This window comes from Morus notabilis, unplaced genomic scaffold (assembly GCF_000414095.1).
Source record: "Morus notabilis unplaced genomic scaffold, ASM41409v2 Scaffold612, whole genome shotgun sequence".
NCBI classification, from domain to species: domain Eukaryota; kingdom Viridiplantae; phylum Streptophyta; class Magnoliopsida; order Rosales; family Moraceae; genus Morus; species Morus notabilis.
Genome location: NW_010361301.1, coordinates 8,569 through 32,034, shown reverse-complemented (window position 1 = coordinate 32,034; position 23,466 = coordinate 8,569). Strand labels below are relative to the sequence as shown.

The 23,466-nt window shown below is 34.7% G+C and overlaps 3 protein-coding genes across 3 annotated transcripts; all 3 read right to left on the bottom strand.

The window, feature by feature from the left end:
- Positions 1-3,477: 3,477 nt before the first annotated feature.
- LOC21385406 lies at positions 3,478-4,237 on the bottom strand. The gene is made up of 2 exons (XM_010099247.2): positions 4,062-4,237; positions 3,478-3,970 (listed from the first exon to the last, which is right to left on the bottom strand). The coding sequence occupies exons 1-2, from the start codon at positions 4,160-4,162 to the stop codon at positions 3,757-3,759; spliced, it is 315 nt and encodes a 104-aa protein (XP_010097549.1). The 5' UTR covers positions 4,163-4,237; the 3' UTR covers positions 3,478-3,756.
- A 2,614-nt stretch (positions 4,238-6,851) lies between these two features.
- Positions 6,852-7,415, bottom strand: LOC112091826. Its single transcript, XM_024166377.1, has 2 exons — positions 6,982-7,415; positions 6,852-6,879 (listed from the first exon to the last, which is right to left on the bottom strand). The coding sequence occupies exons 1-2, from the start codon at positions 7,413-7,415 to the stop codon at positions 6,852-6,854; spliced, it is 462 nt and encodes a 153-aa protein (XP_024022145.1).
- On the bottom strand, positions 7,358-22,379 carry LOC21385403 (serine/threonine-protein phosphatase 7). Its single transcript, XM_010099244.2, has 9 exons — positions 22,178-22,379; positions 21,603-21,760; positions 21,453-21,503; positions 21,209-21,373; positions 20,425-21,123; positions 19,520-19,975; positions 19,083-19,223; positions 18,757-18,861; positions 7,358-7,432 (listed from the first exon to the last, which is right to left on the bottom strand). Exons 1-9 carry the CDS (start codon positions 22,188-22,190, stop codon positions 7,415-7,417), a joined length of 1,806 nt encoding a protein of 601 aa, XP_010097546.2. The 5' UTR covers positions 22,191-22,379; the 3' UTR covers positions 7,358-7,414.
- Between the last annotated feature and the right edge of the window lie 1,087 nt (positions 22,380-23,466).

The window sequence follows — 23,466 nt, the reverse complement described above, 5'->3', positions numbered from 1 at the left end:
GACCTGGTTTGAATTTTCTCTAAAATTTTGACCCTATGTCAAGCTTTATCTTTTCAATTTGGCTCTTTTTTCTTTGTACTTTTGACCCCACTATATTTCAAACTTTTCACTTAAGTCCCACTGTTACACAAATAAAAACATTAATTATTTTAGAAGGAAAACTAAAATAAAAATTACTAAAACTAAAGTAAATAAACTAAAATAAATTAAAATAAATCTAAAATGAAAAGTAAATTCATTTACATTTAAAATAAAATAAAGTCAAATAAAAAAATCTAAAAATCTAGCCACTTTAAATGCACAAAAATAGTGAATAGAGTTATCAATAAGGGAAGTCCAATATCCAGACTGGATTTCGAATGTCGTTTTGGTGCAGAAGAAAAATGAGAAGCGGAGGGTGTGCATTGATTTCACTAATCTTAATCAAACATGCCCAAAGGACATTGACCATTATCAAAAATAGACCAGAAGACAGACGCTACAACTGAGTATGAATGGTTGACTTTCCCAGATGCATATGTGGGCTATAATCAAATAAAGATAAATGTGGAAGACCAAGAAAAAACAGCTTTTGTGACAGAACAAGGGTTATTCTGAGTCATTTGAATTAAAGAATACAAGGGCAACTTATCAACGCTTAGTGAATAAAATGTTCAAAGAAAATATCAGAAAACCCATAGAAGTATACATCGATAACATGGTGGTAAAGACTAAGAAGAAAGAAGGTCACGATCTGGGGGACACGTTTGACATTTTAAGAAAATTAAGGATGAAATTAAGTCCAACAAAGTGTTCATTCGGAATTTCTTCAGGACAGTTCTTAGGCCATGTGGTTAGCAGACGAGGGATTGAAGCAAGCCCATTGCAGATTAAGAAAGTAATGGACACAAAACGGCCGAATCAATGAAGGACGTACAGTCGTTGGTAGGAAATGTGGTGTCATTAGGAAGATTTATCTTGAAAATTTCAGATAAATGCAAACCACTCCTGCAAGCAATGAAGAAGGCCAAAGAGGTGGATTGGGGACAAGAACAAGATGAAGCCTTAAATAAAACAAAGGAATATTTGACGTCTCCACTAGTTTTATCAGCTCCACAAGATGGAAAAGAATTGTTCCTGTATTTATCAAATTCCGATGTGGCAACTGGTGGAGTATTATTTAGGGAAGAGGAAGGACAATAAAAATCGGTATTTTATGTCAGTCAGATGATGACAGAGGCGAAGCGAAGATATGGGACAATGGAGAAAATTGTGCTGTCATTAATCAATGCTAAAAGGAAATTGAGACATTATTTTGAGGTACATCATATTACAGTATTGACAAATCAACCTTTGAAAGCTGTGTTAGCAAAGCCATATTTATCAGGGAGAATGACAAAATAGGCAGTAGAACTGAGAGTTTATGATATCAAAATAAAGCTAAGAATGGTTAAGAAAGGTCAGGTAGTGGCGGATTTCATTTCGGAATGCATGTCAATTGGAGAATAATTCAGAAGAAAGAGGAACTCCAGAAGAAGAAGATTCAGAATGGGTTTTGAAGGTGGATGGTTCGAGTAACCAATTTGGGACAGGAATTGGGATGATTTTGAAAAATGGAGACTTGAAACTAGAATATGCTGTGAAGTTGAACTTTGAACCAACAAATAATGTAGCAGAATACGAGGCTCTATTGCTTGCATTAGGATTAGCGAAGCAGGTGCAAATGAAAAAGATCAAGATAAAAAGTGACTCACAGCCGGTGGTAAATCAAGTCCAAGGATTATATGATGTGAAAGCAGAAAATATCAGAAAATACTTTGAGAAAGTAAAGGAGTTAATAGAAAAACTTGAAAACTTCAGTATAGAGCAAGTTCCGAGAGAACAAAATCAGACTACAGATGGACTGGCGAAGGCTGCTGCATTTGTAGAAGAAAATCAAGCCTTTCGAGTAGTGTCAATCCTAGAGATTAAAAAGCCGAGTTGGTAGGAAGAAGAGCCGACCGGAACATTACAAGTCCAGCAAATAGAGCATCAGAAAAGTTGGAAAACTCCAATAATGGAATATCTAGAAGAAGAAAAACTTCTGGAAAATCCAAAAGAGGCCAGGAAAGTGAAGATCTGAGCTGCTAGATTTATAATGATAAGCGGAGAATTATATAGAAAATAATTTACTGTTCCTTATAAAAAATGTTTAACACCTAAGGAAGGGCAAGAAGTACTCTTCCAAATCCACGAGAGAATGTGCGGAAATCATTCATGAGGAAGAAGTCTACTTCATAAAGTCATGACGCAAGGATACTTTTGGCCAAGAATGGCGCAGAATGCAAAAGATTATGTGAAGAAAGGCGAAGACTGCCAGTATTTCGCTCATCAAACGCATCTTCCGTCGAAAAAACTTCACTATGTGGCAAATGCTTGGCCATTTATGCATTGGGGAATTGATATAGTGGGAATACTACCAATGGCCCCAGGACAAAAGCTTTATGCACTTGTGGCGACAAATTATTTTACTAAATGGGTTGAGGCGGAGGCATAATCCAAAATTAGGCAGGTGGATGTAATAAAGTTCATTTGGAATAATATTATTTGTAGACTCGGAAGTCCATATAAAATTACAGCGAATAGTGGAGCACAATTCACTGGAGCAAAGACCAAGAAATTTTGCGAGCAGCAAGGGATTAAGTTGAGTTTTGCTTCAAGAATTTATCCGCAAGGAAATGGGCAGGCGGAATCTTCGAATAAAACAATATTTTAATGTATAAAGAAAAAGTTGAAGGAAAAGAAAGAAGCATGGGCAGCGGAACTTCCGAATGTATTATGGGCTTACAGAACTACGAAAAGAAGATCAACATATGAAACTTCGTTCGCAATGGTTTATGGACTTGGGGCTGTGATTCCTTCTGAAGTAGGATTCCCAACAATAAGATCGGAAGTAGCAGAGATTAGAAAATGAGGAAATGTTAAAGGAAAGTTTAGATTTATTGAAGAACGAAGAGAAAGAGCAGCTATAAAGCTTCAAGCTTACTAGTAGGAAGCATCAAAATTCTACAATAACAAAGTCAGAGAAAAGAAATTCAAAGTTGGAGACTTGGTTTTGAGAAAAGTAACAGAAAACACAAAAGATTCGAATGATGGAAAGGTTGATCCAACATGGGAAGGGCCTTTGAAGTTGTTGCAGTTTATGGAAAAGGATCTTATGAGCTGAAATCATTCAAAGATCTGGATCAGAAGATCAAAAGTTCTTGGAATGCTCAACATCTCAAGAATTTTTATCTGTATACGCATAAATGTAACTATATGAATGTACAAGAATAAAAAAGGCAGCAAAGATCTTGTAGAGTGAAAAGAAGAGGAATATCAATAAAATAAACAGTGGATGTAGGGCTATTTTATGATCCGAACCACTATAAATCTAGTGTGTCATATTTCTTATGATTTAGCAAAACTAGCACATGATATAAAGAGAAAAGTAAAACTTGAACGAAAATAATTCATAGAATTGGATGGAATACAAATACATCAAAATAAATACATTCTCCTACAAATGTGGAACTCTTGCAGAATAGAGGACCAAAATCTTCGAATACTCAGGAGGATCGTCAAAAGACAAACCAATCTCACCAAAGACACCACATGCGAAAAAATATAAGATCGCGAGCAAAGATCTTCCGACGTCTAAGAAGAGAAGGTATGCTTATCTCTCTCTTGAGAAGTCACCAAAATCCAACACATTCCAGGAAGGTAAGGCCATTCTACCAAAGAATCCCTCGGTTAGATCTAACCCATCTTGAACCAGACGTATTTGGAAGATGGGATCTCTCTAACCTTAACCATCAATGACAAACTTAAGGAAGAAAGTCCTGGACAAGGATAAGCATCAAACCCTAGATTGGGACTTCTGGCGAGGTCAATCAGCCAACAAAGGCCATTCATCGTCACCAAGTATGGCCGATGCCATCCTGCAAAGGCTGGAGGTTGATGGAGAGGCAACCTAAATCGTAATAGAAGAAATCACCATCATAATTACCACACGGTAAATCAGAGGAACCCAAACAAGCAACACATATCAGAAAATGCATTACCTATGACGAATACCGACGCTTTGAAAATGCTTACACATTCTCTCGTCGTATAGTAGTCCCACTCGTCTATTCTCGTTCTTAGAGCTCTTCTGGTTCGCCATTTTCGACGTCTCTCTTGTTCAGAGATTTTTTAGGATTCTCTCTCTCTAAGGGGAGACTTCTAATGCAAAACTCAGATCATTAGTCACCATAGAAATGGCGTTCCGGATTCTGAGCATTACGTGTCTGTCTGGTCCTTTCGCTGTCAATCGGGTGTTCAAAAAATTCACCACACCGCGAAAACCAACTGATCCAAATCGAAACGAATCAAATGGTTAATTATTTTTGAATTATTAAGCGGTTTAGTCAAATTTTTAACTAATTTTTTAGGCGGTTTAATTTATAGCTTGGACTCCCCAAACCACACAATAATTCATCTAAAAAAATATACATATATAATTTTTTAATTTTTAAAATATTTTTTTAAATTTATTTCAATTTTTGTTCATCATAATAAAGGTTCTACAGTTATGAAATACATTTTATCATATTTTTGTTGGTTTGTATTAAAACTTTAAATGGTTAACTCTTAGACATTTGCTATTTTTAAGTTATATTGTACTTTAATCTTATTTTTATTTTTATTATTAACGATTTTATAATTGTTATGAATTATTGAAAACAATTTAGTCTTAAGCTTAAACCGTCAAAACCGCTTATGAGTGATTTGGTTCAATTTAGTTTTTGTTAAAAATATCAAACCGCCCAAACTGTCCAAAAGAAAAAATTATTTTTAGTTTTGTTGGTAGTTTCTAAAAACAAGCCACCCAAACCGACGAGAAACACCCCTAGCTGTCATTTCCCGCTTTCTCTCTCTCTCTCAACTCTCACTCTCTTTGGTAATGATTATTTTTCAACAAAATTACATCGAACCCCTGTTCTTTTTGTCAATATGGCACTCACATCCTCATCGATAGGACTCAAATTTTTACTACAGTGTTTCTTTCAAAAAATTCAAATTCAATTTTTTATACTACAATATTTTCTTTTACATAAATTCATTTTTCAATTCAAGTTCTCAACTCAAATTAATGAAACAAACGGAGTCTAAGTTTATGATTTTTTTAGTTTGAATTTTAAAAGTTAGGATTATCGTTATGTTTTGTTCTCTAGATTCTCTTTGTTGTGGTTAAGATTTATTCTTTAAGTTCTCTAGATCATCTCTTTATTTTGTTTTGTTCCCTAGATTCTCTTTGTTATGGTTAAGATTTGTTCTTTAAGATCTCTAGATTATCTCTTTATTTTAGTTAGGATTTGTTATTTAAATTCTCTAGATTATCTCTCTTTATTATAGTTAAGATTTGTTATTTGTTATTTGGTTAGGATTTGTTGCAGCCTATATATGTATTTAAAGGTCTGATCACGTTGTAATTTGGTTAGTCTTACATTAGCAATAAAATCGTGAGATTTTTTCTCCAACTTGCTGCATCACATCCTTACCTTTCCACCTTTTCTAGATTGAACTCCTTCGACACTACCAACTACATCTACATATTTTTTAAGGGGTGGGACTAGTAATTGGTAAATATGTCTTTCCCTCTTTTGGATGGGAATTAGGATACTTGATAAAGCTAATTAAGGACGTGTTAGGGAGAACCATTTTATCTTTTTGTTATAATACTCAAAACATTCCTGTGTTTTATCAAAATACTATCACCCTTTTAATTATGTAAATACTCAATGTATCTTATGTGTTCATAAAATTAGTAGACCCAAAACACTCCTTGAAGCAATCAAATTTTTTAAAATATCAAGATTGCCCTTCTTAGTCTTTATTAAATACAATTTAAAACATTATTGAAATAAAATGTTAAATAAAATGAAGGGATGTTTATATTTTTATATGGCTTTATTCAAAAACTATCGTGGTTATTCACATATGATTTAGTTCGAATACTCTTATACTCCGTGATTATTCATGTCTGATTTAGAGTCAAATGTCTAATTTAGTGTTAAATACTTTTATACTAGTTATTCACGTGTGTTTAGTGCATGTGGTTATTCATGTAGATTTAGTATCGAATACCCTCGTACACTGTGCTTATTTGCATATGTTCACCTCTATTATGCACTTGTGATAAGTTTGTGGTAAAAAGGTGATTTTCCCTTCGTTTAGACAAGTCTGCTTCCTTTTTATCTGAAATCTTTTAATAGGGCATCTTTTATTTGCAATGACGGAGCCAGGAATTTATATCAGTGGGGGCTAATAATTAAGTTAAAAAATTAATGGGGACTATAAAATTATTTTTTAAAATTTTAGTGGGGGTTTATTATAACACACTTCTTATTTATGTATAAATTTTTAAGGAAACAAAATAGTTGAGTGGGGGCTTAAGCCCCCACTGGGTTATACCTAGCTCTCTTAAAATGAATTTTACAAATCTTCCCATGCTTAAGAAATGATTTACTCGTATATTAACCCCGCAAAAGTTTAATTCCTTTTAATTCACACTGATCTCAAAATAACAACAGATTGACAATAAATTGGATTAATCTCCAACAATAAGTGACAATCGATTGAACGAATCTCCTGATTTTGAACATCAAAAGTAATTTTTGGAACAGCAAGTCTATATCTAATTCACAAATCCTGGTAACTTTTCTCCACAATATTTAAGCCAAGAAATTTCATAATTCACAAAGTAAAAGAATTTTAAATTCAGAACAAAACAAGGATAAGAGCAACAGAACATTTTTTTTTCTTTTTGATAATTGCAACAGAACATATGTTATTGGTACATGATGAGTTACTTATACAGAATACTGTGACTTGACCCAACTGCTCGAGGAAGAAGGAACAAAAACAAACAAAAATATACAATACACAAACAAACAACAAATATTATTCTTTCCATCACTCATCATCATCATCATCATCCACAAATTCTTCCTCTTCTTCATCGTCACCGTTCGTTTCTTCCTCATGGCCCACATCCTCATCACCAACAACAAACCCCCAAGCATTTCATCCTCCTCCTCATCATCAGCAATATAAACTTTCTTTTGTGAAGACTTCTTACTGCCTTGAGAATTATCCTTGTGAGGCTTGTCACGGTCCTTTGATCTTGTAGAATACTTTGGCCTATTATTTGCTTTTCTCACAAGCTCTTTGTCATCTTCACTCTCACCGGTCCACTCTTCATCATCATCATCCTCGTTATCTTTACCTCTTTTCCTCTTTTTGCTCACACCCCTCTTCTCTATCTTCTCGAACTTCTCCTCATCTTTGCTTTCTTTCACGACTTCAAGAAACCGGTCCCACCTCTTCACATCACGAATCATATGCTTGGGATAGTGCTCAAACTCATGCCTCATTACCACAAAACCAAACTCTGCATTCCCAAAAGAAATAAAATGATACATAATAATATAATATCAGTAACTCTGCAGTCCCAAAACTGATTGCTGAAAATGCAATTCACCGAGAAAAAACTATCCTATACTAGATTATCAATGAGCAACCAAAAAAGTAGCAATCTTTTGGATTGGAATGTTCAAGCGTCAGAAGCAAAACCCAAAAGCCAAATATATGATTATGGGAGACTTTCTAGTATCATGTAGAAGTGAGAAACATAATATAATATATATTCAATGTAACATTGATGTAAGAATATAACACCATGAAATTTAGGACATGTTCTTTTAACTAACTCAAATCACAACTCAAACTTTTAGCAACAGTATTTTTTCTCACAAAAATTCAAATGCAACTTTTTTACTACAATATTTTCTCTCACATACTTGTTGGAAAAATACGACATCGAGTGCGCATCGGCATTTTAAAATTTTAAATCAATGTCAAAGCCAATCAAGAACATGTCGGATGATAACTTGAATTCTTTGACCTCGAACAATCCTTGCTCCAAGCTTTGTGTTTAGAAAACCAAAGTCTTCCACATTAATTTCTTGATTCCACGTAGACGTGTGTGTGGGCACACGTGAGACAAAAACGGGTTTAATTAAACACTCAAATTTTCCACAAACACCAACGCATGCACGATGTGAAATATTTTGGGAAAAAAAATTTTCCTCTTCTTTCTATAACAGCGAATTCGGCCAGCCCTCAAAGTCTAGGTTAAAAAATTCGTCTCGCGCAGTTTTTCATCATCCCTTATTTATAGAGTAGAAGTCCAACTTCTAGAATGAATCAAATCTCTCTCTCCTGTTTCAATTTTGAACAAAAATTCTCCTCTATCCTTCTCACTTGTGGCCGGCCATCCCTTAGGGTTTTTACCCTGTGTGTGGCGCCAATCCCAAATAGGAAAGGAAGAAAAAATCATCCTTTATCCTGTAGTCCAATTTTAATTCAAATTCAAATTCGAATTTAAGTCAAACTTAAATTAATTTGAATTTTAAATTGAACAACTTATCAAATAAGTTTAAAAGGATAAATTTAAATTATGTTCATGATTCAAATTCAAATTTAAATAATCACATTATTTAAATAATAATTAATTCTCAATTAATTATTTTTCGAGTATTTAATTTTAGAATTCTGTAATTCTAAAATTCCCATTTTGTCCTTTGTGTCTGGTAGAATTTTTTTTATTAATTACTTCTAAACTGCGAAGTGTCCATTTGATATAGTCATTACATATAGATCAATCCTCCATAAATAATTCATAATTAGTGTCAGGTAGAATCCGTTAACCTCTCTAATTACATCTTTATCCTTGAGTACCATTGATTCTCTAATGGATAGTGATTTATAAAACACATTCATGAACCAGCGCGCTCTTACTAATCCAAGTACCGAATCAACACTCAAGAGAATTATTTATCTACTTCTTTCTCAAGAAGGAATGGATTCCATCTCGTATAATAACATTCCCAACTACCTACTTCATCATGTCTCAAAAATACAAAGAATACGATTCAGGATCTCAGAATCCGTACCGAGTAAATCAAAAGACACAAATCCATAAATAGGAGTTTGTTAAGAACTCAGGATTAAGATCATTCTATATATGACCATCGGTAGACTCAATTAGAATTTCCATGCTTAATGGAAATTATTAAAAATTCATATTGTGTCTGTGTCCCTGTTCCACACAATCTCATTATGCGAAATACACTCATTTAATATCTCACCATATTAACAGTGCGGATAGCACCGTTCCATTCTAAATGGGAATGACATGTATTAATAATGTTTTAATTAAAGATTCTAAACTTTAATTAAATTCATTATGAACAACGTTTTTTATTATTATCCTTAAACATTATCCTCTCGTATATAACACTTATATACAATGTTTAAAGTTACATAAATAATCACGGAATTTTCATTTGATATTCATAAAATATTCATAAATATATGCACATAAAATGATGAATAAACTCTTTTATTAATTAAATAATAAATATCCTATTACATCTCATGCTTCGAGGACACTATTCCCAACAATAAACGCTAACAATCTTTCACTTGCACTTTAGTGAGTAAATGTGACATGCTACGCATCCCCATAGCCTCGACATGCTTCTTGAAGGCCTTAGCCGGCAGGGCCTTCGTGAATGGGTCAGCCATATTATCCTCTGACGCGATATTGCATATTTCCACATGCCCTTCTTCAATAAAACTCCTTATCACATGATACTTCTCTTCTATGTGCTTACTCATTTTCTGATATCTTGGTTCTTTGGTGTTAGCTATTGCGGTATTGTTATCACAATACAGTTTCAATGGCTTATCCACACCAAGAACTACTTCAAGATCCATCAGAAATTTACGGAGCCACACTGCTTCTTTTGAAGCATCACTAGCTGCCACATACTCGGCTTCCATCGTTGAGTTAGAAGTGCAAGTTTGCTTGACACTCCTCCAAACAACGGAACCACCTCCCAGAGTAAAGACAGAACCTGAAGTCGATTTCTAAGAATCCAAACAGGATTGAAAATTCGAATCTGTATATCCTAGAGGTGTCAAATCCTCCCCAGAATATATCAGCATATAATTTCTAGTCCTCCGAAGATACTTGAATTAAGCTTGACCGCTACCCAGTGGTTAGGTCTTGGATTTGACTAATATCGACTTATAATCCCGACCGCATGGTAAATGTCCAGTCGAGTGCAAAGCATTGCATACATGAGGCTCCCAACCGCCGAAGCATAGGGTACCTTTGCCATGTATTCTCTTTCCTCAAATGTCTTAGGACAATCACTGTTCGAAAGAGTAATTCCAGACCTAGATGGTTGCCCACCTTTCTTGGAATTCTGCATTGCATACTTCTCAAGAATTTTATCTATGTATGAAGCCTAAGAGAGAGCTATCATTTTGTTCTTTCGATCTCTTAAGATCCGAATGCCCAGAACATAATTAGCCTCTCTTAAGTCCTTCATGTCAAACTGTTTGGTAAGCCAAACTTTGATTGATGACAAAGCCCCTACATCATGGCCAATGAGTAGAATGTCATCAACATATAATAGTAGAAAAACCACTTTCTCATCTTGAATATGCTTATAAATGAAAGGTTCATCCATATTCTGTTGGAATCCAAAAGTCTTGACCACCTAGTCAAATCTTTTGTTCCAAGAACGGGAAGCTTGCTTGAATCCATAAATGAATTTTAGCAACTTGCAGACTTTCCTCTCTTGACCCTTAGACCCAAAGCCTTCTGGTTGTACCATATAGATATTTTCCTCAAGATGGCTGTTTAAGAACACCGTCTTGACATCCATTTGTCAAATCGCGTAGTCGAGAGCAGTCACAATGGATAAGAGAATGCATATGGACTTAAGCATGGCTACAGGCGAAAAGGTTTCCTAGTAGTCGATTCCCTCCTTTTGCGTGTATCCCTTAGCTACCAGTCTAGCCTTATAGGTTTTGACCTTTCCTTCTGCATTTATCTTTCTCTTGTAAACCCATTTACACCTAATGGGCTTAATCCCATCAGGAAGATCTACAAGTTCCCATACTTAATTAAAATCCATAGATTCCATCTCAGCTTTCATGGCTCCTGTCCAGAGATTTGCATCAATATCCTCCATAGCTTCTTTGTAAGTATAAAGATCTCTGTCATGTTCTAAAGATTCTGCCAAAAAGGTCTCCTCATTAGCCATGAATCTCTCAGGTTCATGTCTGATCCTCCCACTACGCCGAAGCCCCTTAGGTTGTTGTTGGGTTTCCTTTTCTACTCTGATTCGATCGGTTTCTAAAGGAACTATCGGTATGACCAAGTCACTCAACATTTCCTCAAGCACCACTTTGCTACGAGGCTTAAAGTCGTTCATGTAACTTTCCTCAAAAAATGTTGCATTTGTTGAAACCACGACTTTATTTTCCTTAGGCTTATAAAAATAACCTCATTTCATCCCTCTCGGATAACCTACAAAAATACACACTTCTAAACATGCTTCCAACTTGTTCACTTCCTTGTCCAGCACATGTGCAAGACATCCCCATATGTGAATATGTTTCAAGGATGTCTTCCTGCCCGTCCACAACTCATGAGGAGTTTTAAGAACCGACTTTGTTGACACGTTGTTCAAAAGATAACATGTAGTTTGTAAAGCATATCCTCACAAAGATATAGGCAATGTCAAATAACTCATCATGGACCGTACCATGTCCAACAAGATCATATTTCTTCTCTTAGCTACACCATTTTGCTGTGGAGTGCCAGGTGCAGTCAAATGGGATAGAATCGCATTCTCTAATAAGTATCCAGTGAACTCATCAGATAGGTATTCTCCACCTTGATTGGATTGAAGTGCCTTTATGGGTTTACCCAATCGCTTTTCCACTTCAGCCCAAAACTCCCTGAATTTCTCAAAAGCTTCACTTTTGTGGTGCATCAGGTACACATAACCATATCTAGAGTAATCATCAATAAAAGTGACATAATACTCATACCCTCCTCTTGCCTTGATGTTCATGAGACCACAAACATCACTATGCACAAGTTCAAGAACCTCTTCAACCCTATTGCCCTTAGACCCAAATGGTCTTTTGGTCATTTTGCCCTCCAAATAAGACTCACATTGAGGTAAGGACCCAACCTTTAAAGAACTTAAAGGTTCGTCCTTTACCAACCTCTATATCCTGTTAAGGCTAATGTGACCAAATAGCAAATGCCAAAGATATGTCTCATTAGAGTGAGAAGTTTTAAGCCTTTTAGAGTTATTAATAACTTCAGTGTTTAGCAGTAAGTCCATCTTAGGTTTGATAAAATATAGATTATTTTGCATCCATCCATCACAGATAAAAGACTTATTTTTATGAATCACAACTTTATTATTAAAAAAAACTGAATAAGAATCCTTAAATAAACAAACAACATAAATAAGATTCCTCTTAAATTGAGGAATATAAAAACAGTCTCGCAAAAATAAATTCCTATAACTATCAAAGTAAAGATGGATATCTCCCACTGCTTCAGCCAACACTAGAGTTCCATCACCAATCCTTAACGTGAAGCTCTCACTTAGAAGACTTCTCATTTGCTTGAACCCCTGCAGAGAGACACGCACATGATTAGTTGCTCCAGAATCTACGACCTAGTTGTCACTGGCTTCCTCAACCAGACATGCTTCCACAATCAAAAGATCATACTCACCTCCTTTGCCTTTAGAGGTTAGGTAGTCATTGCAATTCTTCTTCATGTGCCCACCTTCCCGCAATGAAAGCACTTAAGCTTGTTCAGGCTCTTCTTCTTCTTCTTGTTCTTGCCCTTATTTGGCGGAACTGAAGAACTCTCTTTCTTGGTCCCTTGCTTCTTCTTTCCATTCCCTGGATAGAGTTTGGAGGAAGATGCCTTGGCCAACATCCCTCGAACTTTTAGAGTTCTTGCATCAACTCTGTCAGGGTTATATTCTGTTTAGCGCTCAAATTGAACGTTGCCCTAAACGGAATATACTCCTTTAACAAAGTCTCAAAGATCATATTCAATTAAGACTCAGCATCGATGTCGGCCCCATTGGTCTGAGCGTCAGCCAAATAGCCCATCACCTTCAGCATATGTTCCTTTATGGAATACCCAACCTTTTGTCTGCAATTAATGAGGTTACTTAGGGCTTCCTGACTCAGCGGCTTGGCCGCCGAACATGTCCTCAAGATTATCCATAATCTGACGAACAGTTATGTAATCTTCATGTTGTGCTTGTAGCACAGTGGACATCCTCGCCATCATATAACAGCGAGCCATATCGTCAGAGTCCTTACAGCGTTGATACGCTAGGAAAACCTCATTAGGAGCATCAATAGGTGGCTCCGGAGGGCAATGTGTGTTCAGTATGAAATTTAGTTTCTCAAAGGTTAGATCTTTAGGTTCCTTTTCCAATCAATAAAATTCTTGCCAGTTAAAGTGTGTTTATTAAGTACTGATGATAATGCGCTAGTAGACATTTTGATCGACAATAAACATTCATACATCTAGTATATGCAAACTTGCATAAATATTTAGTAATCAAACATATATACATATTCTAATGCAAACAATATGTTTGTGTGTCAAAACCTTAAAAAAATCACAACCTTACAACGATAATTCCCAACTCAAAATTTTGTAAGTCTCCTAGGGGAGATCATGCAAAATTTAATTAGGAACACGGATCCCTTCCGATCAATATATACCATCCGGATCAATCTCTGTCTAGCATATATTAATAATCATTTTCTTTGACCATTAATTTAATTAATAGAGCTCCTAGGGGAGATCAATAATTAAATTAATCTTGAGTGTATAACCATCGTTTCAACTATTTGATCCATATTTTATAATTGTCACCTAAGGGTGTACAACCATAAAATATGTTCAAATAAATTATCCTCTCGGAGATCCACACCGGTACATAATGAATCCCTTCCTAGGAGTCGATATCACCATGTGTTACCTGCGGACCAACGATGGAGACCATGGGTCTTTTCTTCAAAAACCCTCACCTACTCAATCTTTTGGAAAACAAGGTTTTATGTTAAAAATATGCATGAACAATTTTAATGACCAGCACTCTCTATTCTACATGACATATTATCACATATATAGCACATCATATTATATGCAATCATAAAAAGCAATTAAGCTAGGCAACAAGCATAATAATAATTTAGCGGAGTAAGAAGAATGAATATTAGCGGAGTAAGAAGAATGGAAAACAAGGTTTTTTTTTTGTCCTTAAAATTTCCCATAATTAAAGTTGTACCACATATGTCGCACCGCGAACTTTTCGAGCCGAGCCAAACTAAATTCGGGTCACCATAACACATACCATAATGAATATTAGCGGAAATCTCATGCTTATAAGTCTTCCAAGTGTTATATCTATTTAGCTAATATGTTTTTTGTACGTTGTCGGGTAGCATTAGATTAGTTTGTTTAATTATCTGGGTGTGCTTTGTTGTCTCTATTTTATGAATATCTATGGGGGATTATAAGTATGATAGGTTTTCTGAGAATAACACATGTAGAAAGAAGATATTAGGATCAAGGAAACATGGGCTGGGTTTCGGACGATCTAATGTGGTTGGAAATTCCAATAGAAGTCTCGCCCTTGTTGGTTTCATAGGGATCCAACTTTTACCTTGAAGATTGGTGGGAAAGGTTAAGGCTTATAACTTGTTAGAATATAATTGCATTGAACTTTTGGCTTCCTTGAAGACAAACAGCTGAGATTAAATGTTACTAATTTGGTTTTTTTATTGTAGGATAATGGCTCATTTAATCTTTAGCAAAAGTGAAACTTTGAGAAAGAGGAGGATAGTTGCTTTGCTTTTACATTGGTTGAATGTTATGCATATTGTGCAATGGTTCTTTCAATTGATTGAAAGAGTAGTGATGGAGGATATAGAATCAAACTTTGTACGGAGACAACTCTATGTCCTTGACGTGTTTGTTCATAGGCAATATGTTCATCAACTAGCTTACGCAAGTGATGTCATATGTAGAGATCAATTAAGGATGAATAGAAATGCCTTCACTAATTTGTGCACATTGCTAGAAACTAGGGGTGGTTTGAAAGCGTCTAAGTATTTGCAAGTAGATGAGCAAGTGGCTATGTTTTTACATACCATTGCTCACCATGAGAAAAATAGAGTTATAAAATTCCATTTCATGAGATCTGAAAAAACAGCTAGTCTTGCATTCAATCATTCAACTTCATGGAGTGTTATTCGTTAAACCCGAGCCGGTTGCAGACAACTCAACTGACGAGAGGTGGAAATGGTTTAAGATACTTACCTATTTATGTATTATGTTTAAAGTGGGCAGCACCTATGGTGTAATTAATAATTATATCTTTTATTTATGGTAGAATTGCCTAGGTGCACTAGATGGAACCTATATTAGGGTAAGTGTGCCTATGACAGAGAGACCCAAATACGGTAATCGACATGAAGCTGTAGCAACAAACGTCTTAGGAGTATGCACACGAGATATGAAATTTATATATGTGTTGCCTGAATGGGAAGGATCTGCAGCTGATGGTAGAGTATTACGCGATGGGCAAATGGTTTCCGTGTTCCAAATGGTAAGTTTGTTAGTTACTAGTAAAGTAGATTACTCGTTCTTTGTTATATCGTTCTTTGTTACATCTACAAAATGTTAAATCTATATTTATCAATTCTTTTAACAGGATGTTACTATCTTGTTGATGTTGAATACACCAATTGTAAAGGATTCCTTGCTCCATTTCGTGGCCAACGATACCATCTAAAGGAATGGGAAGATGGACCACAACCTAGGAATGCACATGAGTATTTTAATATGAGACATTCACATGCTAGGAATGTGATTGAGAGATGTTTTGGTGTACTTAAGAGTCGTTGGGCGATTCTTCGTAGTCCATAGTTCTATCCAATTAAAACTCAAAATCGCATTATCTTGGCATATTGTTTGTTTTATTAGGCGCGAAATTCCTAATGACGTTCTAGATCCAATACCAGAAAATGAGTGTGAGAATGACGAAGAAGATGAAGAAGAAGATAATGATGATTTGCTAACGGCCGTTGAGCCTTCAGAAGAATGGACTGAGTGGCTATAGCACAAGATATGTTTAATGATTGGAGGCATCGTAGGAATACATGACAATTGTATTTGTGTTTTTCCTTAGGAGTTGTAACATGACTTGTGTTGTTTGCTTGTATTAGGACAAACTTATGTTGCATTGTTATGTTTTTTCCTCGAATAATATGTGTCGCTTTGTTATGTTTTTATTTATAGTATTTGAAAGTTATTAATTATATGTCATGGAGGATGCTGATTCTTGATTGTATGCATGTTTGTTCTTTGTTATTGTTAGGATGGACACTTCCAAATCCAGAGGTCTAGGTCAAAATAAAAGGTTTTAGAATGAATATGAGGATAAATTCTTAATTGAAGCTTTAATGGAGTTACATAACGAGGGAACATATAAAGCGGAAGGTAATTTTAAGGCTGGACATCTACAAGCTCTTGAGAGAAAGTTACATAACAAGTTGTCAGGATGTGACTTACTAGCTAAGCCACACATAGAGTCAAGGATGAAAACTTTGAAGACTCATTTTTAAATTATTGATGAAATGCTAACCGGGCCTAACTGTAGCGGTTTCGGATGAGATCCAGATAGGAAAACGGTTACTGCTAAGAAGCCAGTGTGGGAAGCATATCTCAAGGTACTTATAATTCTAATTCAGTAATATGGTTGATAGTAATAGAAGTTGGTCATCTAGTTACATTGTTTTTTGTATTAAATTCAGAGTCATAAGGAAGCATTACCGTTTAAGACCAAGGCTTTTCCCTATTATGATGACTTGTGTATGGTTTTCGGCAAAGATCGTGCAACTAGTAAGGGTATCGAGGCTGCTGTTGATGTTGTTGAGGAACTTGAAAAAGAAACAGCTGACGACATTAATATTGACGATGACTATTTCAATGACATTCACAATACGACTTATATTGATGAAGCGCAATCAATGTCTTTCTCACAAGCATCGACTATTTCTCAAACTCAAGCTCAATCTCAAGGGTCGTCTAAGAAAAAAAAAAGAAGAGTACAAACAATGCAGAGGCTTATGAAGCCATTGAAAGATCATCTAGTTTACTTGCTGGTGTTATTGACAAGGCAAGTGAACGTTTAAGTCGGGCTATCGATGAAGACATGATGGAAAAACATAGCCGAATTAGAGATGAGCTACAAAGGACCACAACCATTAACACAATGTAACGACATAAGGTAGCTCGGATGATGATAAAAGATGATACTTTAGTTTATTACTTTTTTAGTATCCCTGATGATGAAAAAGATGAGTGGGCTAGAGCTTTGCTTGCTGGTAATATTTAGGAGTGTTTATTTAGTTTCAGTGGAAAAACATAACCGGATTATCTTTTGATATACTGGTGTATGTGCTATGCATTTCTCTTTTGATATTGTAACTAATTAGAATTATGCTTCACTTTGTTAAATTGTATTAACTAGGAACTTGCTTGACTTGGCATATGACTATATTTTGGGATTATATATGTAGTTAAATGATATAGTCATTTTTATTATTGACAGGAGCCAAAGTTATATTTTTCAAAGAACATATCATGGTAGATGCCAAAAGTGATCATATTTGAGCTTGTGATAATTTATTATTACATAAAAATATCAAATATTATTTTTTTTACAATTGAAATATAGTTTTTAAATTATTATCCTTCAAATAAAAAGTTTTTTTCAATAATTAAATTATTTTTGTACTATTTTAATTAATTAAAATATTAAATTATTTAGGATTATTAATCAATGGTATTTTTTGTCAAAATATAGTTTATTTTCATTTCATTTCGTTGTCAACCAAACAGCATAATCCTCATTCAGGTATTGATTCTATAACTCTAATCAAACTAAAGAATCAGTTTATGATTCTAGCACATTCCAATTACATTCCATTACCATTCTTATTACTATTCCAAATGCACCCTTAGGGCGTGTTTACTAAACCGTAAAGGAATGTAATTGGAAAGATAATGGGATTAGAAAGGAAAGGAAAGTAATAGGATATAAGGGTCATTCATTCACTTTCATGTGTTTACTTAACTATTAGATGATGTAATGGAAAACAACCTCATTCCCTTTCTTATGTTTACTAAAATTAGGAATAGTAATATTATGAATGTAATCACTAAAATGTCATTTTACACAATTAATTAATCATTGATTGTATAGTAATTCATTAAAGGTAGATAAGTAAATTTAGCATTCATTCACTTTGACAAGAAATCAATACTAAGGGGGGTGCAAAGATTGGTATTCCCTTTCCTCACTCCCCATATTGTTTGGAGCCCACTAAATCTCAATTACTAATTTTATAAGTAAACACATTATTAGATGGGAAAAGGAATCAATCCTTACTTCTCCTTTCCCTTTGATGCAAAGTAAACATGCCCTTAGTGTATGTTTGGTATATGGCTTATGCTACAGTGCAAACCCGTGATTTTGGTTCTGCTACAGTATTTTTCTCTTATAAAAAATTTAAATTTCAATAGTTATAATCAAGAACCGTAGTTTAAACCCTGGTTTGAACCCATATACCAAGCAGGCCCTTTACTTTCTTCCTCTCACAAAAGGGTCGTAGACGGCACTTAAAACAGATAGAATGACAGAGGTAGAAAAAAATGGACTAACGGTCTGTTACATATACTCATCCCACTATTTGGAATAAAAAATTCATGGACTATGTCACTACGTCTCGTACCTTTGGCCTTTCTACGGCTTTGAAGGAATGGAAAGATGGAGTTTCAAAATTTGGAGGCTTCAGCACAGCATATGCCCCTTCATTGTTATACTTTGGTTCACCGAACTGCAATCACAACAAATGGCAAGACAAAATTACATCTATCACTAATTCAACAAAAATAATATAAAACAAAATACATCTTTAACATTATTAACAACACGCACCAAAATTTTCAACATTCTCCCAATAATCAATGATCCGCTGATATACATACAAATATATAGAGTGAAAATATATGTTGAACAAACACCTTAAAGATGTAAGTGAGAGTATGGAACCAAAACCTGCGGGTAATCTGGCACACTAAACAAAGTGTACATTTTCCCTGATTCGCCATCATGATCCAAGCTGTACCCATTTAACATGTCTCCAAACTCATCCTGACCAGCCCTCGCATCAGGGCCTTGATGTGATCTTATGATCAACTGTTAACAGCAGATAGAGAGAAACCAATATTCCGTCATGACACTTTAAGCTAGTGTTTAAGTGAGAGTGAACTATTTCACATACAACCAATGACAAAGAACTAGAGTACAAATTTGAAAGCAAAAGCACAAAGCTTTTGGATAGGCAACAAAAGTAATAACGTCCTCTTGACTTACTTAGATATCCACATGTACATAGCATCCAGAGATGAAGTTTATGTCTCACATTTTATATACTCAAACGAAAGCATGCAAACAAGAATTGCAGCAAATAAGTGTTATATTACATATTTTACCTTTAATTTGGATTCTTTTAAAAAAGTCTCAGTGCAATCAGGACCCCATGACAGGCCCATTCTTCTATCAGCATTTTCAAATAGACCATCTTCCTTTGATGGATCTGACCATAGGATATCAGTCAAAATACTCGAATCTTCTAACGAAGCACCTATAAGAAACCTATTCATGTTAGACAAGTCTTCTAGAGAACCTAACTCCAGAATCTGTGCTCTCTTTCTCTTAGACCTTCGCAACTGCGTGCTTCTGAAAAGCCCTCCGTGAGTGGTATATACACAACCTGCTATAATTGAGGCCAGAGGAAGCTCTTTGAAGCATTCCGAGCATTTATTAAAGACCATTTCACCTTGATCACCATATTTGGCCTTCACTTCTTGCTCAAAACCATACATCAATGTACAAAATTTGGTCTCATGATTTCCACGTAGGAGATAAACTCTATTAGGCATCAATACCTAAACATTAAAATGTGAAAGAACAATAGAATATGTCAAACAAAATCATTACAAAAGAGCAACTGCCAATCAAAATACCGGACTCTGCCCACCAATAAAATACTTCAGGTAACCAAGAAAACAATATTTGCTTAACTCTTTCCAAGAATCAAATAGTTGAAAGGTCCGATCAAATACAGATTGTTGGGAGGGAAAAGATCCAAGCGACATAAAAAGCATCAAGCCCAATATTTTGGAACTCACATAAACAGACAAAATATAATAGATATCACCATGCCAATTGGTTACAAATATAGGTAAATGAGTATATTAGGTGATATATGAATCATTCTAGACTATTGAAAAGTTTTATAAAAAAAAAAAAATAGAACACACTCTTAGTTGATGCAAAAGATAAAAACAACACAGGTAAATCAACTTAGGTAAACCAATATACTATCACTGCTTACCTTCCAAGCTAGCAAGGCCAAAAACACCTCCACGCCCCATGCTCCCCTGTCTACATAGTTTCCATTGAACACATAAAATTGGTTCTCAGAGGGCAATCCGGCAAGGTTAAAAATGTTGAGTAAATCGTGGAAATGTCCCTCAACATCACCCACTACAACAACTTTTGAATCTTCTCCACGGCAGTCAACTTCTACACAATTTGGTTCCTTGGATAGGATACTTGAAGCAGCGTCAATTAAATTATCCACCACGGAAATCGGCATGAGAGACCAAAACACTGTTGGTGGGTACGTCTTTATAGATTGAACAAGTTTTTCCATCATAGTCTTTACCCACTCCAAGTTTATTTTCCCATCTGGAGGCCATATAAGAGAAACCCGAAGGGGTGACAGTAAAATTGATTTTATCACCTCATTCTGTCCAGACTGCACTGCGTGTGTTTCTCCATCAACAACTGTGATACCTTGTTCTGCTCCAACTTGGACATTCACATCACCATTGCCCGAGTGCGACAGCCCGTCTATAGTGTTGTCCTGATTCTCATTTCGACCCTCTACATTTCTGGTGTCTGCTTTGGCTTCTGGCCCCTCATTTTCAAATAATCTCCTTTGAAGCCTTTTAATATCCGTATCCTTGTTGCTTGTAGCCGTGGCCCCACCCACTTTGCCCTCCACAGTCTCTGCATCAACTCTATCCACCTGTAATATGCAAAAAACAATGGAAATTAAAATCACCATGGTTAAAGAAGAGCTGGAAGAATAACATTCTGAATTATTGCCATACTGATTCAACAAGTTCACGATGCCGATAGGTTGTAATTTTAGCACGTCTAGTAACAATTGTTGATGCAATCTCTTTCATACGTGAAACTGACCGTGTCTGCTCATCATCCATACCTTCACAAGGTATCTTACTCAAAATGCTGTTAACATCCTTGCACGAACCCACCTGCTCAACAACGGTAGAGTAAGCCAAACAACATAATAAATGCAAAATAACCTACTTACCAATAAAAATGGACACTTACCATCTTCTCAATACTTGAGGATAGTGCCTTGTTCACATCATTCTTGGAAACCTATGAAAATCAACAATAGAATCAACAAAGCTAATAATCCATATCATGAAGAATATAATATATGCATATACATATATAATAAATCTCTTTCTGTCTTACCTTTTCAACTCTGTTACAAAGAATCCCACGTGCTATTTCTCTCATCATCATGAGTGAATGCACTTGTTGGTCATCTAAATTTGTAAACGACATGGCGTTTACGTTGTCCACAACCTTTCTAGCTGCACTTAAGATTCTCTCTTTGCGAGACCTCACATCTGCAGCCAAAACAGCATGACCCCATATAAGTTCAAATTCAGGGCAATCACTATTACCACTATTATTCACTTATTATCAATATTAACAATCACACTTGAACCTTAATTACTCATAAAGCTTCATATTGCATCAAATTTAAACTGAAACTTATTATAAATAAATAAATAAATTCCTTTTTACGTCCTAAAAGAAAAAAAAAACCCAAAAAAATTGTTTCCCCTAAATTTTTAAAAAAAAAAAAAAAAAAAAAAAAAAAAAACCAAAAAAATTGTTTCTCTTCCCAATGAAATTCACAGACCCAGTAGAGGAAAAACGAAATCATATAATCGAAGAATTGGACGTTAAAATTCGAGCCTTTTCTTTGGCAATGCAAAACAGAAAGCGGTGAAATACGGTGCTGAGCAGAGATCACTGACCTTCGACCGACATGGTTGGACTGCAAACGACAACAAAAATCCGAAGGGAAGTTCGAATCGGCTCTGTTTTGAAGGAGATTCGTCGCGGCAGAGAGCGAGAGGGAGAGACCCAAACGACTTCGAGCCCTAGATCGTTTTGAGGATTCTTTTTTTTTTTTTTTGACAATTTTGAGGATTCTTTTTTGATGATGAATAAAAAGTAAAATCTTCGACTGAAGGATTAAGAGGAAGGACACATATGGCAGGTTTCCTAATCCGTAATCGGATAGGACAGGAATTTGAGTATAATAAATTATTTACTTGAGTTTTAAGAATTAAAGTAGAATCAATTTTAATCTCATTCATATATTTATTTATATTTATAATTTATAATTATTATTAGGTTTGAAAGTATCAATTCAATAAAAATGAGAAGGGTATCATTCTTTAATTTTAAATTAATATGAGATTCACATATTTTTACTCTTATTTTAAAATAAAAATAAATAAATAAATATGAGATTAATTTTGATTTTTAATTGGCATTCTACATTCTTATAAGTAAACCGGACAATAATGAGGGGGAAGAGTTCGGTATGTATTGAAACGGCGTCGTTTCAATACTGATAATTAATAACAATTAACTATTTGAGATAGAAGTTCAGAGTCGCGCCATTCAGTTTGTGCACATGTGGGCAAAAATTACTCAAACATATATCCATGTGTCCTTTTTAAAAAAAAAAATTTGATGTGAATGAAATTATAAGAAAACCATTTATCAAAAAGAAGAAAGTATAAAAAAAACACAACACTTCTAAATTTAGAAATAGTAGTGAAATATTGTAGGCTTAGAGTCAATTTTTTATATGAAAAAGTGCAAAAAATATATATATTTTTTGGATATATACAAATATCATGTTAAAAATTATTAATAAAATTTTATTTAAGATAGCATTCTCCAGTTTATTCTTGAGAAAAAAAATCAACCTAATATTTATTTTATAATTTAATTAAAATTTCAACTAGATTTGAAAGACTTGAAAAGAAAATTATTTGACAAAGACTTAATAAACAGATCAAATTAATAAATGTAAAGTTAATACATATACCAAAAATTTGTATACGTATAAACAGATTAAATTAATAAATATATATATTAATTCAATTTAGTCATTTAAAAATTTCATACCAATGAAGCTAAATCAACTAGAGAGGTAAGTTTAAGTCAAACTAAAAGAGTCGGTCAGGAACTTGTCATTGTTTTTCTAGTCACGGTCCTAATCCGTCCTGAATTCTCGAACCAGGTTAGG